The 12,153-nt window shown below is 30.1% G+C and overlaps 1 protein-coding gene across 1 annotated transcript; it reads left to right on the top strand.

Annotated features, from left to right (window-relative positions):
• Positions 1 to 8,275: 8,275 nt before the first annotated feature.
• On the top strand, positions 8,276 to 10,358 carry LOC100777839 (nudix hydrolase 18, mitochondrial). Its single transcript, XM_003528936.5, has 5 exons — positions 8,276 to 8,578; positions 9,085 to 9,184; positions 9,291 to 9,374; positions 9,473 to 9,601; positions 9,721 to 10,358. The coding sequence occupies exons 1-5, from the start codon at positions 8,403 to 8,405 to the stop codon at positions 9,841 to 9,843; spliced, it is 612 nt and encodes a 203-aa protein (XP_003528984.1). The 5' UTR covers positions 8,276 to 8,402; the 3' UTR covers positions 9,844 to 10,358.
• Positions 10,359 to 12,153: the final 1,795 nt, after the last annotated feature.

The following is a 12,153-nucleotide window of genomic DNA, read 5'->3' as shown; positions in this document are numbered from 1 at the left end:
TACATCATCAAGTCCATGATAGAGATGGATTTAATAACACTAATTTTACAAATCACAAGACCTTTAAAAGACCAATACAACTTTAAATATGTAATTTTTTAAAAATATATTCTCATTTTTCTTCTATATTAATTTTTTTATCACTTTACTTATTATATTTATTATTTTCCTCTAGAAGAAACATTTTATATAAGAGTGAGATGATTAAATTTGGACCGTATAATCATACATGAAGGATTAAAATTTAATGTCAAAAAGTCATACAACTTTTTGAAAAACTCACATGATTTTTTAAGTGATAAAATGATATTAAATCTTGATCATCAATGTTTAGTTATACAATTCATATTTAGTTATTTGACTCTCATATAAGATAGTTTTCTCTCGTATGGTATCTCATAGGGGTGTGCAAAAAAATCAGGTCAAGATGAACTGAATTGTAACCAACTCGACCGACCCAATTTTGTGTCCAAACCAGGTTATCATATTCTAATAGCATTGCAATTCATGATTAGATATAGTGAAACTCATTCCATGATATATTATCAAACTAATCCTAACACACCCTACATATTTTCTCTCTATTAGTAATTTAGTTATCATATTCTAATAGCATTGCAATTCATGATTAGATATAGTGAAACTCATTCCATGATATATTATCAAACTAATCCTAACACACCCTACATAAATGATGTAATCTTATGGGTAAACCATACTTAAGATGTAACTTCAACAAGAAAACTTCATACTTATTTGATCATTTTTAATTTTAATTGTGAATTTGTGAAGAAACTTGTAGGTTGAAAAGATTGTTGGCCTTGGAAACTAATATGTTACTGCTGCAAAAATGATACTTCAAGTAAGCATGTTTATATCACACTAGAATTTATAGACTTGTATCCTGTATTACATTTCGTTTGTTGAATCTTAACTCTTATGCATTTCTTTTTTGAAAATCTATAAGTAAGCTGATGATTTGCTTTCCTAGGTTTAATAAGTTTTAAAATACTTCTATTTTCTTTACAAACATTATCAACAATTCATATTCATATTGAGAATTGGTAATCTTTCTTTGTCACCCTCTTAGAAACAAAATTCATGTTCTAGTGTAATTTATACATTATTCTAAAAATATTTTATTTGTAGTTTCTACATTATGATAGTAGTTTTCCAAAATTCAATATAGGATGCACTCATAATTTGTGTAGCATGTAGGAAATGTGAATTAATTGAAGATTAATCACTCTATTTGGAAGCAACCAAATTTGTAAACTGAGAATATGAAGTATAGAAGAATTTGTTTGTTAGTGTAGAATCTGATTATGATAAGTGACAGATATAGGGGGGAAGCATGGGCCCAGGGCCCCTTTTCTTTCCAATTTCTCATATCATATGTATATTATATTATTATTAGATACACATATTATAATATATTAAAACAAAAAAAGTAAGAGAAACTTCTTGGCAACATCGTTAGAGAAGAGAGGGGTCACCAACTAACCACTCATTCCCTTACTCTCTCACGTTTTCCTCTCCTCTCTTCCTCTCCTCATTCTTTCTCCTTTTATTTATTTTTTGCTATCTGCTTCTTCATTCCGTTCTATCTCACTAGGGGCACCTTGGCCGCTGGTGAGGTTCATGTGGATTAGACTGCAATGTATAATTTGTTATTGAGTTTTGTTTTGGTTATTTGCACATTCCTCATCACCTTCCTCATGCAAATTTTGTTTTCTTTAACTCCATCATTGTGCCACCACCATTTTGCGATGCCGCCATCATTACCTCATTGACCTTGCGCTGTTGGGCCCTGCACCGATGGTGCCACAAAGGTGTACCACCCTTCGTGGTAGCGACCTCCTTTCTCGTGTAGTTTTGGGGTTAGGCAATTAGGGTTTTTCCAACCCTGTTGATTAATTATGGGTTGGGTCAAGTTTCCCTGACTCGGTTCCAACCCTAGCCCAAAAAGAGAAAATATATAAAAAAAAAGAATTTATTCACAACCCCCCCTCTTACATTTACACCCCTTGTCTAAAATAAAATAAAAACTTCTATTTACTCCCTTTTTTCATTTGCGCATACACCCTTTTTACTTTCGGGGTCTGGCAAGTAATTTACATATCTCTAATTTGAATTGGTATCATTAATTTACATATATTTGTTTACATAAAAAAATTGAATTGTTATCATTAATTTACATATCTTTGTTTTCTAATTTTTATTTTTTGATCAATAATTTTTGTAGAGATTGCTATGGGAAAAACAACTACTCTTGATGCATATTATAAAAGACAACGTGATGAAGCTCCCCAAGTAGCAAGTAATCCATCAACTCTTCCATCATCTTCACAAGAACAACAATTTAAAGGTCCTAGAATAGAAGAAGTAGATATCTCCTCACTTAAGAAAGATTCAGGAAAGCGTCTTTCTATTTGGAAATATCAGGTTGACCAGTGTGACAAGATTCGTAGAGCTTACATCAATGCTAGACCATATCTGATGTAAGCTCCATTGGAGCTTGTAGGCCTAGGATCTTCTTCATCAATGAATTCCTTTGCTTCTTGGAGAATGACAATGGAATGGAGAAGGAAGAGAGAAAGGAGATGCCACTTCAAGGAGAAGATGATTCTAGAAGAAGCTCACCACTATATGAGGCCATGGATAAGAGCTTGGAGGAAGAAGGAGATGAATGAAGGGAGAGGAAGAGAAGAACACAAAATTTTGTGTTCTAAAAGAGCTCTGAAATCTGAAGTTTAATTTTCAAATGATTAAAGTAAAAAAAAAACACACACATGACATCTATTTATAGCCTAAGTGTCACACAAAATTGGAGGGAAATTTGAATTTCAATTCAAATTTCACTTGAATTTGAAATTGAATTTGTGGAGCCAAACTTTGGAGCCAAAATTTCACTAATTATGATTAATGAATTTCAGTTAAGGTTCAACTCACTAATCCAAGATCAATTCCAATATTCTCCACTAAGTGTGCTTAGGTGTCATGAAGCATGTAAAACATGAAAGACATGCACAAAGTGTGACTATATGATGTGGCAATGAGGTGTAGTAAGCAAATGCTCACCTTCCCCTCTAAAATTTAATTGGATTGAGCTTCTACCAATTCAATTAAATTTATTTCCCAACACACACATCAAATATTCACTTAGTGCATGTGAAATTACAAAACTACCCCTAATACAAAAACTAGTCTAGGTGCCCTAAAATACAAGGGCTGAAAAATCTTATATTTCTAGGGTACCCTACCTACATTATGGAGCCCTAAATACAAGGACCAAATATAATGACATCCTATTCTAATATGTACAAAGATAATTAGACTCAACCTTGGCCCATGGGCTCAGAAATCTACCCTGAGGTTCATGAGAACCCTAAGACCTTCTTCAGCAGCTCTAGCTCAATCCTCTTGGAGCCTCTTGCTCGTGGCTCTAGTGATTGATCCCTTCCTAGGGAGGATTGCATCAATATCAACCTAAAAATATAGTATTTCCAACTTCTACCCTTGGGTTAGGGCAAGGACGAGCTCTACCATCTTGGTATAATAAGTTTCCAAGTTGGTTGGAGTATTCACCTCACAAGGATGTTGTCTTTTTCTTACCTTGCTACTTGTTTGATAACCATCATGGTGATCAAAATGATGGAAGACATACTTTTTCTGAAATGAGATTTAGAAATTGGAAGAAAGTCAATGATGGAAAGAATTGTGCATTTCTATGTCATGAAGGAGCCTTAACTCAATGCATAAAAGATGTCTAAAATTTTATGATGATTTACTATATCAATCTCAACATATTAAGAAAGTATTTGACAAACAAAGTGTTGAAATTATAGCAAACAACTACTTACAGCTAAAGACTTCTATTGATGCAGTTCGATGACTCATATTTCAAGCATGTGCTTTTAGAGGAAATGATAAAAGTCTTCGGTCACTAAATAGAGGAAATTTTATTGAGCTAGTAAAGCTTATGACATCTTATAGTTCTAATATTGCTAATGTTGTTCTTGAAAATGCTCTAGGAAATGCTCAATATATCTCACAAGTATTCAAAAAGAGATATTTTATATTTTTGCTAGAAGGGTACATGCTACAATACGTGTAGAGATTGATATTTCTATTTTTTTTCTTCTTATTATTGATGAAGCTAGAGATGAATCAACAAGAGAACAAATGATAATATTGTTGAGATTTATGGATAAAGATGGGCATGTTCAAGAGAGATTTTTTGATCTTATTCATGTTGCTGACACTTCTTCTTTAACATTGAAGAAAGAAATTTCAATTGTTCTTTCTTGTCATTGTCTTGATATTCAAAATCTTTGTGGCTAAGGGAATGATGGAGCTAGCAACATGCGTGGTGAATGGAATGGGTTATAGGCTTATTCTTGAAGAATTGTCCTTATGCATATTATATTCATTGTCTTGCTCATTGCCTACAACTTGCTCTAGTTGCAACTGCTTGAGAAGTTATTCATGCTCATCAATTTTTTTTCAAGTTTATTATTGATTATGAATGTTGTGACTGCTTCTCCTAAGCGACATGACCAATTGCAAGCTGCACATGTGACAATGATAGCAAATTTGATTGCCAATGATGATATTGAAACGAGTAGTGGATTAAATCAAATTGGAATATTACAAAGAACCACAGATACTCGATGGGGATCTCACTTAAATTATGTTTGAAGCCTATTATGCATGTTTGATGCTTCTTGTGAAGTTCTTCCAAAATGCTATTGAAGATGGTAATTATTCCCTCTGTGGTGATGCTAACAGTGCTTATGATATTCTCACATCTTTTAAGTTTATTTTTTTGTTACATCTTGTGAGAGATATATTAGTAGTTACATATGATCCTTGTCATGCTTTGGAATGCAAGAATCAAGATATTTTGAATGCAATGTTTTTGGTTTCCACTACTAAAAGTTTGCTCCAAAAAATGAGAGAATTAGGTTAGGATAGATTTTTCAAGGAAGTCACATCATTTTGTGAGAAGCATGAAATTATTATTCCTAAAATGACTACTTTGTATATTCCTAGAAGAGGTTGAGCTCGCCGCAATGTTGATCATATTACAGTTTAACATTATTATCGTATAAATTTGTTCATTGTTATACTTGACACCCAGTTACATGAGCTTAATGATAGATTTTGTGACAATATGGTGAAATTGCTTACTTTGAGTTCAACTTTAGATCCTAAAAGATCTTTACAAATCACTTTATGTGGAGAAAATTTGTGATTTGACAACAAAGTTTTATCCTGATGATTTTACTTAACAAGAGAAGTTGCATCTTAGGATACAAGCTCAACATTATGAACTTGATGTTTCTTTTCATTTTGAATTGAGAAATCTATCAACAATTTTTTAGCTATGTCAAGGATTGGTGAAAACAAGAAAAATATTTGACTTATCATTTGATTGGTCAATAATTTGTTTGGTGTTGACTCTTCCTGTTTTAATTACCACGACCGAGAGATCATTTTCTGCTATAAAGATTGTGAAAAACAAGCTCAGAAACAAGATGGAGGATGGATTTCTAGCTGATTGTTTGATTACCTACATTGAGAGAAAAATCACTAAAAAGTTTGATACAAATTCTATCATTGATGAATTTTATGATATATATGAAAGAATGTTGTGCATGACTTAGATAAAAGGTATAACATATTTTATTTATTATAATTTATTGTTTATTTAACATCTAGCATTTGACTTTTTGGCTCCCCTAAGTTGAATCCTTGATTATGAAAATACACTACACTAGAAAAAATGAATTGGAACACCTTTCTTCAAATAAGACTCAAAATTTGCAAAATCTTAAAAGCACAGATAAACACCAACTGACAGAACCACTACAAACAAAAGTACAAGACCTAAAACCTGCTAAAAATCCATTTTTAGTTGTTATTTATCAGATAAACTAGCTTAGTTTGCTTTAAACTTGGAAAAGTAATTTGAAAATCATTTTTTAAAAAAAATAATAATTTGAAAGCCAATTTAAAACTAGTTCGACTTTGAAAATAGTTTTAAACTAGTTTAAAATCAGTTCGACTCTAAAAATAGTTATTAAATGATTTGAAACCAGTTTAGTTTAAAACTAGTTCAGACCCTGATTTTCTAAAATTAGTTCGATTTTGAACCGATCGCAAATTGATTCGCAGATTTGGATTAAAATTCAAACTTGTTAAACCAGTTCAATTGTGTTTATTTTTGAACTGATTTTTGCTCGATTTTTTTTTCTCCAAACATACACAAAAAATTAATAAATTACCAAAACATATATATCCCCTCATTATTTACCAAAACATACATGTTTACTATTCACCGTGTAAATTCGGGTTGGGAGGAACCTGAATTTACACTATGTTTTTCAAATTTTTTTGCAAAAATCCATTGAGAATTTGGGTCCCACCCAACCTGAATTCTCAATGTGATTTTTTTAAGAAAAATTAATTTTTTAAATGATTTTAAAAATAATATAAATAAAGGAAATTAATGTAAAATAATAAAATTAAAGAATATATTAAAGGAGATAATAAAGTTAAAGAAAAATAGTTAAAAATACTTAAACTATGATTAGTTTCATCATTTTCGTGTTTCAATTGTATTTGTTAGTATGTTCCGTTATTCTCGTTTGATTATGTTTTGTTTATTATGTATATCTCTCTCATCTCAATTACCATAGTAGTTTAATTTCTCTGGATTATGTAAGTGAGATGTAGTAACTATTTATTCATTGTGTTTTTAATTAATTTAATTTTTTAAATTATTTCCCTTTTTTAAAAAAATTATTTTAAGACTACTAATTAATTTTCTCATTTTTTAATTAATGTACATAAGAAAAAAAAATTGCTAACGAAACAAAAATTGAACTTTAAAAAAATTCACAACTTGTTCAAGTGCCTGAAACTTACAATTTATTTAAGTACCTACATGGTAACTAAAAAATTATATCATAATATTCTCTAATTTTATTAATTTCCTTTATTTATATTATTTTAAAAATATTTTTAAAAAATATATTTTAAAAAAAAAAAAACCACCGTTGACAATTTGGGTTGGGGGACTCAAATTCCCAACGGGTTTTTGCAATTTTTTTTAAAAAAAAACTGTAAATTTAGGCCCCCAAAACCGAATTTACAATGTGAATAGTATACATGTATGTTTTAGTAAATAATGGGAGAATATGTATGTTTTGGTATTTAATTAATTTTTAGTATTGTTTTCCCAAATTTTGCAAAAACGTGAATTTACTTTTTTAAGAAAAATTAATTTTTTGGAAAGATTTAAAAATAAAATAAATAAATAAAATTAATAAAATTAGAGAATATTATGATATAATTTTTTAGTTACCATGTAAGTACTTAAATGAATTGCAAACTTAAGACACTTGAATATGTTGTGAATTTTCCTGAAGTTCAATTTTTATTCCATTGGCGCTTTCTTTTCCTTATACACATTAATTAAAAATGAGAAAATTATTTAATAGTCTTAAAATAAATTAACAAAGGGAAATGATTTTTAAAAAAATTAAATTGAATAATACAGTGAATAAATAGTTACTACATATTAGTTGTATAATACATAGAAATTAAAATATTACGATAATTGAGATGAGTGACAAAGAAACATATATAATAAACAAAATGAGAATAACAAAATATACTAACAAATATAATTGAAACACAAATAACTAAAAATTTTATTAATTTTTAAATCTTTTAAAAAAATTAATTTTTCTTAAAAAAATCATGTTAAGAATTTAGGTTGGGAGGACTTCAAATTTTTAACAAGTTTTTGCAATTTTTTTTAAATATAATGTAAATTTGAATTTTTCAACCTGAATTTATAATGTGAATAACAAAGATGCTAAAAAAATATGTATATTTTGGTATTTAATTAATTTTGTATGTATGTTTTAAAAAAAATTCATCTCCTCTTTTCTCTTGTATTTTTTGTTTCAATGTCTCTTGTATTTCCATCCCCCAATTGGATAGATTTTTTTTTTATGAGAGAAAGTAAAAAAAACGTTTCTAAAAACACACGAGGTAGAGTGAAAAAGGTGGGAAATTCCGAAACGATTTTGAATTTTCAACCGAAAGAAATAAAAGGTGAAAGAAAACGTTTCGATTTAAAAATGCGCGTGAGTACACGCACTGGTCCATGCGCTGTGTTTTGAACGCTGTACTTATCTCTACTCTACGCGCACACACATCGAAACCAGCATATATATAAACAACTACTTTGCCTGTCTCATACCATATTTCATGTCTGTTGCTCTTTTCTTCTCTTCTTCTTCTTCTTCTACCCTTCAATATTAATATTCCGTGCAAAAACCACCAACAACAACATCACCACCAACAAGAAGAACAAGATTGGCGTTATGGGTCTCTTCCTTTCTAGGAATTTGGCTTGCAAATTCATATACCCTTTTCTTTTCTCCAAGAAGGTTTCCAAGGATTTGTTTCCCAAGCAGTTGGAGAACATGATGTCTCTGATCTCTCCTCGTACTGGCAGGCATTTGCAGCGCTATGACAATGGCTGTCGCCAAGTTGTGGGGTGTGTTTCTCTTCCTTCTTCTTCTGGGCTTTCAGTTTCTTAAAGTGCTGATTTTTAGGGGTTTCGTTCTCTAAAATTAATGTTCTTTTAAAGTAATTTTGAGGGACTAATTTCTAATTCAAAATTTATTTAGTTTTGAAATAAGTGTTTTAAAAACTAAAAAAACTGACAAGAGAAACAAAATTTAGAAAACGAAAACCAATTTTGAAAAAAAAGATGGTAAAGATACAGGCCATTAATCTCTAGAATTGAAGCCGGTGGACAACTTTTTAAATTTACAAGGTTTTCTCAATTCGGGGTTTCTTCTTATTTATTTTATTTTTTTTAAAAGAAAGGGTTAAAAGCGCGTCCTTTGATTTGATTATTGGACGGCCGGTGGGGGAAAAACTTTTTTTTTTAATAAAAAATGATTTTTTTGGTGGGTTTGAAGTTAAATTTGTCTTTTCTGTGTGCATATTGAATCGTTAATCTGACATGTTTTGTGGGGTGTTTTTGGAAATGAACAGATGCATTCCTTATAGATACAAGAACAATGGTACACAGGATAAGGAATTGGAGGTTCTTGTGATTAGTGCTCAGAAGGGTCATGGAATGCAGTTCCCAAAGGTATTGTTTGCTCCGCCACATCTTGTATTGTTTTGAAACCCAATTTTTGTTTATTTTCAACCCCTTTTGGTGTTGTTGCTGACATGTATGTGTTGTTTGGCCTCAGGGTGGTTGGGAAACTGATGAATCCATGGAACAAGCTGCTTTAAGGGAGACCATAGAAGAAGCTGGAGTTGTTGGCAGTGTTGAAGTAAGTGTGTGCAAACACTTTCTTAGTTTTTTTCTTCACCCCAAATAATTGTTGTGCCTTCGATTCTTACCTTGTGTGTTGTCTTTGTTTTCTTGCAGAGTAAACTGGGAAAATGGTATTACAAGAGCAAACGCCAACCCATAATGCATGAGGGATACATGTTCCCTTTGCTTGTTAAGAAGGAATTGGATAACTGGCCAGAAATGAACACAAGAAAACGAAGATGGGTAAGTGTGTAACCAAACATTATTCACTTAGTCAAATTCACTTTCCCAATTGCAAATATCTTAATTGGGTATGTTTATGTGGTTAGTGTCCTAATGTTTCATTGATGTGCATCATGCAGATGACTGTGGATGAGGCAAAAGTAATATGCCCTTATGCTTGGATGAAGGAGGCTTTGGATGAATTGGTCAGAAGACAAACTCAACTGCACTCCAAAAAGGATGGGGATATGAGTAGGTTGTAAATTTGTAATAGCGTGTTTGGTTCCACATCACAGATTTGTTTTTTCACGCTTAGTCAGAAACTAATGCTTACAGCTTTTTCACATCCCAAACGTGATTTCTCACTTCTCAAAAAAATTCCAAACATGCACTTAGTGTCTTGCTTTTGGAATCTACAAAGTGGTAGAACAAAAGCACTCATAAGCTGTTGTTAGGGCAAGAGAAATTAAGTCTAGTCATTAAGAGGAGGGAAAGTGCAGTTCAAGGTGTGCCCACAATTTGTTCCTCCCTTGAGTTTGTTTGTTCCTCTCTTCAAATTGGCTATAGTCTGAAAGTTCTGCAGCAGATTACGGATTTGTAGGGGCGTAGTTGAGATCTAGCCATAGAGATCAGTTGTAGATTGTACAAAATCAATTCATTCTTTCATTCATTTGATTCTTTTGTAATGAAATGTATGTAGGCCATGTGTAGAATACATTATTCTTCCTGTACTCATAAAATTATTAAAATAAATAAAATCTTCCATTGAGACTGAAAACTACACTCGGTATCTTCTATTACTATCACCTATCTGAGATTTAAACATCTCCTAGGGTCACTTAACAACCGCTACGAGTTAAGAGCATCTTTGGTTGGTAGTTGTAAAATTACTTGAGTTTGTCACCGGATTAGGATTTTTATTTTTATATATTTTTTTTGTTTTTATTCATTAAATTTGTATTAAAATGTGTGTCATAATATTTTTAATTACAAATCAAATATGCACTTATACTTTTTTTTTTTTACAAAAGAACATGCACTTATACTTCAAATAATATTATTCGGCCTGGTAGTATTTCTAAACTTTTCTCCACTAATTTGACTGTGATTTCGTGTGATTAATTTTAAACTTTTTATACTCTAGCTTTTTAAAATTTAAGAATTAAGAAAGCATATTATAGCGACAACAGCTTTTCCTAATTACAATGATAACATCAGACTGGCTCAACACCGTTTTTATAATTCTTAGTCCATCCAACACTTCATTTCAGAAATTTTAGTTTCTTTCAATAAAATCAATCTTGAATGGACTGAGCTTTATAAATTAGGGACACATATCTACTGAAAGAACAATATTATTTACCATTTCTTGCTTTTACAAATTGTGGGGTTATTCCCATTCAACGTTTTTGTCCCCAATTAAAGTATAAGTCACTTTAACCCACACCTTTGTATTTGGCTGAGTATTGTAAAATTGATTTTAATTTTGAAGTAAATCAATTTCTATATATCAATTATTCTAAAAGTAAGTTTGATATAAAATTTAGTGTAATTTTTAGAGTTTAATAATTACGTACTTATAATATAAAATGATTTTTCACTGTCAATTAATCTCAACTTATTGTTAGTATAATTTTTAAGTAAATTATTATAAAAGTTAGTAAATTTATTATATGTAATAATCCATGATTAAATACCGGTATAAAATGATTCAGTAATTTACGCATATTTATATCTTTGATAAAGTTACATTTGATATGTGACAATATTAATCATATTATTTTTCAACATGAAATCATACACAACAAAATTGAAAATAATTATTGTGTTCATTAACATCAAACTATGGAATCTTTGCGGCAAATCCTTTGTGGTTATGTTAGGCAAAGATCAGGTGGCTGAGAAATGAGAACAAAGACAAAGATTGAGTAGAGAATATATCATTCGTATTTATTTAATCATTTCCCCTCAAATAAGATGCATTTAATTTTGTTTTGTCTCATTACTTTCAAATATTTTTTTTAATAAAATAAAGTTATCATCCCAATCAATTGAATTAGGGGTGCATACATAGTTAAGCACAATTAATTACAAAATTTATCCCGCAAAAAATACAATTTTTTTAATGCTGCAAAATTTAGAACCCGTTTCTATGACAACGGCTTTGCTACAAATTTCTTTAATGAGGAAACATATTTACGAAACTGTGATTTTATCTGAAAAAAAATATAAACATCCTTTTATATCCCTAGACAAATAGAGTATTAAAAAAATAATTTAACTACTTATAAATAATAAAACAATTATTTATTTGTATAAAGGTTTTTTTATGACTATAATTAGAGTTTTTGACTGAAATTTTGCAAATATTTGAACATCTATCGATCATATATTCAAAGTTTAAAGTGAGAGAATATATAAAAAATTTAACAAGAGAAATTTATTCTTTTCGTCCTAAAATAAGTATGCATTTGATAAAAAATTATTCAAAATTAAGTGTTATGTTAGTTTTTAATGTAATGTTAATTTATTTTTTCACTAATATTTTTAATAAATATTATTTTAGTTTTTCA

This window comes from Glycine max, chromosome 7 (assembly GCF_000004515.6).
Source record: "Glycine max cultivar Williams 82 chromosome 7, Glycine_max_v4.0, whole genome shotgun sequence".
NCBI lineage: Eukaryota > Viridiplantae > Streptophyta > Magnoliopsida > Fabales > Fabaceae > Glycine > Glycine max.
The sequence above is the reverse complement of the archived record's forward strand: the minus strand, read 5'-3'. Positions and strand labels throughout refer to the sequence as shown.

Excerpts from the sequence above, each read along its gene's own strand:
- LOC100777839 (XM_003528936.5), top strand. The coding sequence starts at position 8,403 with ATGGGTCTCTTCCTTTCTAGGAATTTGGCTTGCAAATTCATATACCCT. Across the intron at positions 8,579-9,084 it reads GGCTGTCGCCAAGTTGTGGG|ATGCATTCCTTATAGATACA; the intron begins GTGTGTTTCTCT and ends GGAAATGAACAG. Across the intron at positions 9,602-9,720 it reads ACACAAGAAAACGAAGATGG|ATGACTGTGGATGAGGCAAA; the intron begins GTAAGTGTGTAA and ends TGCATCATGCAG.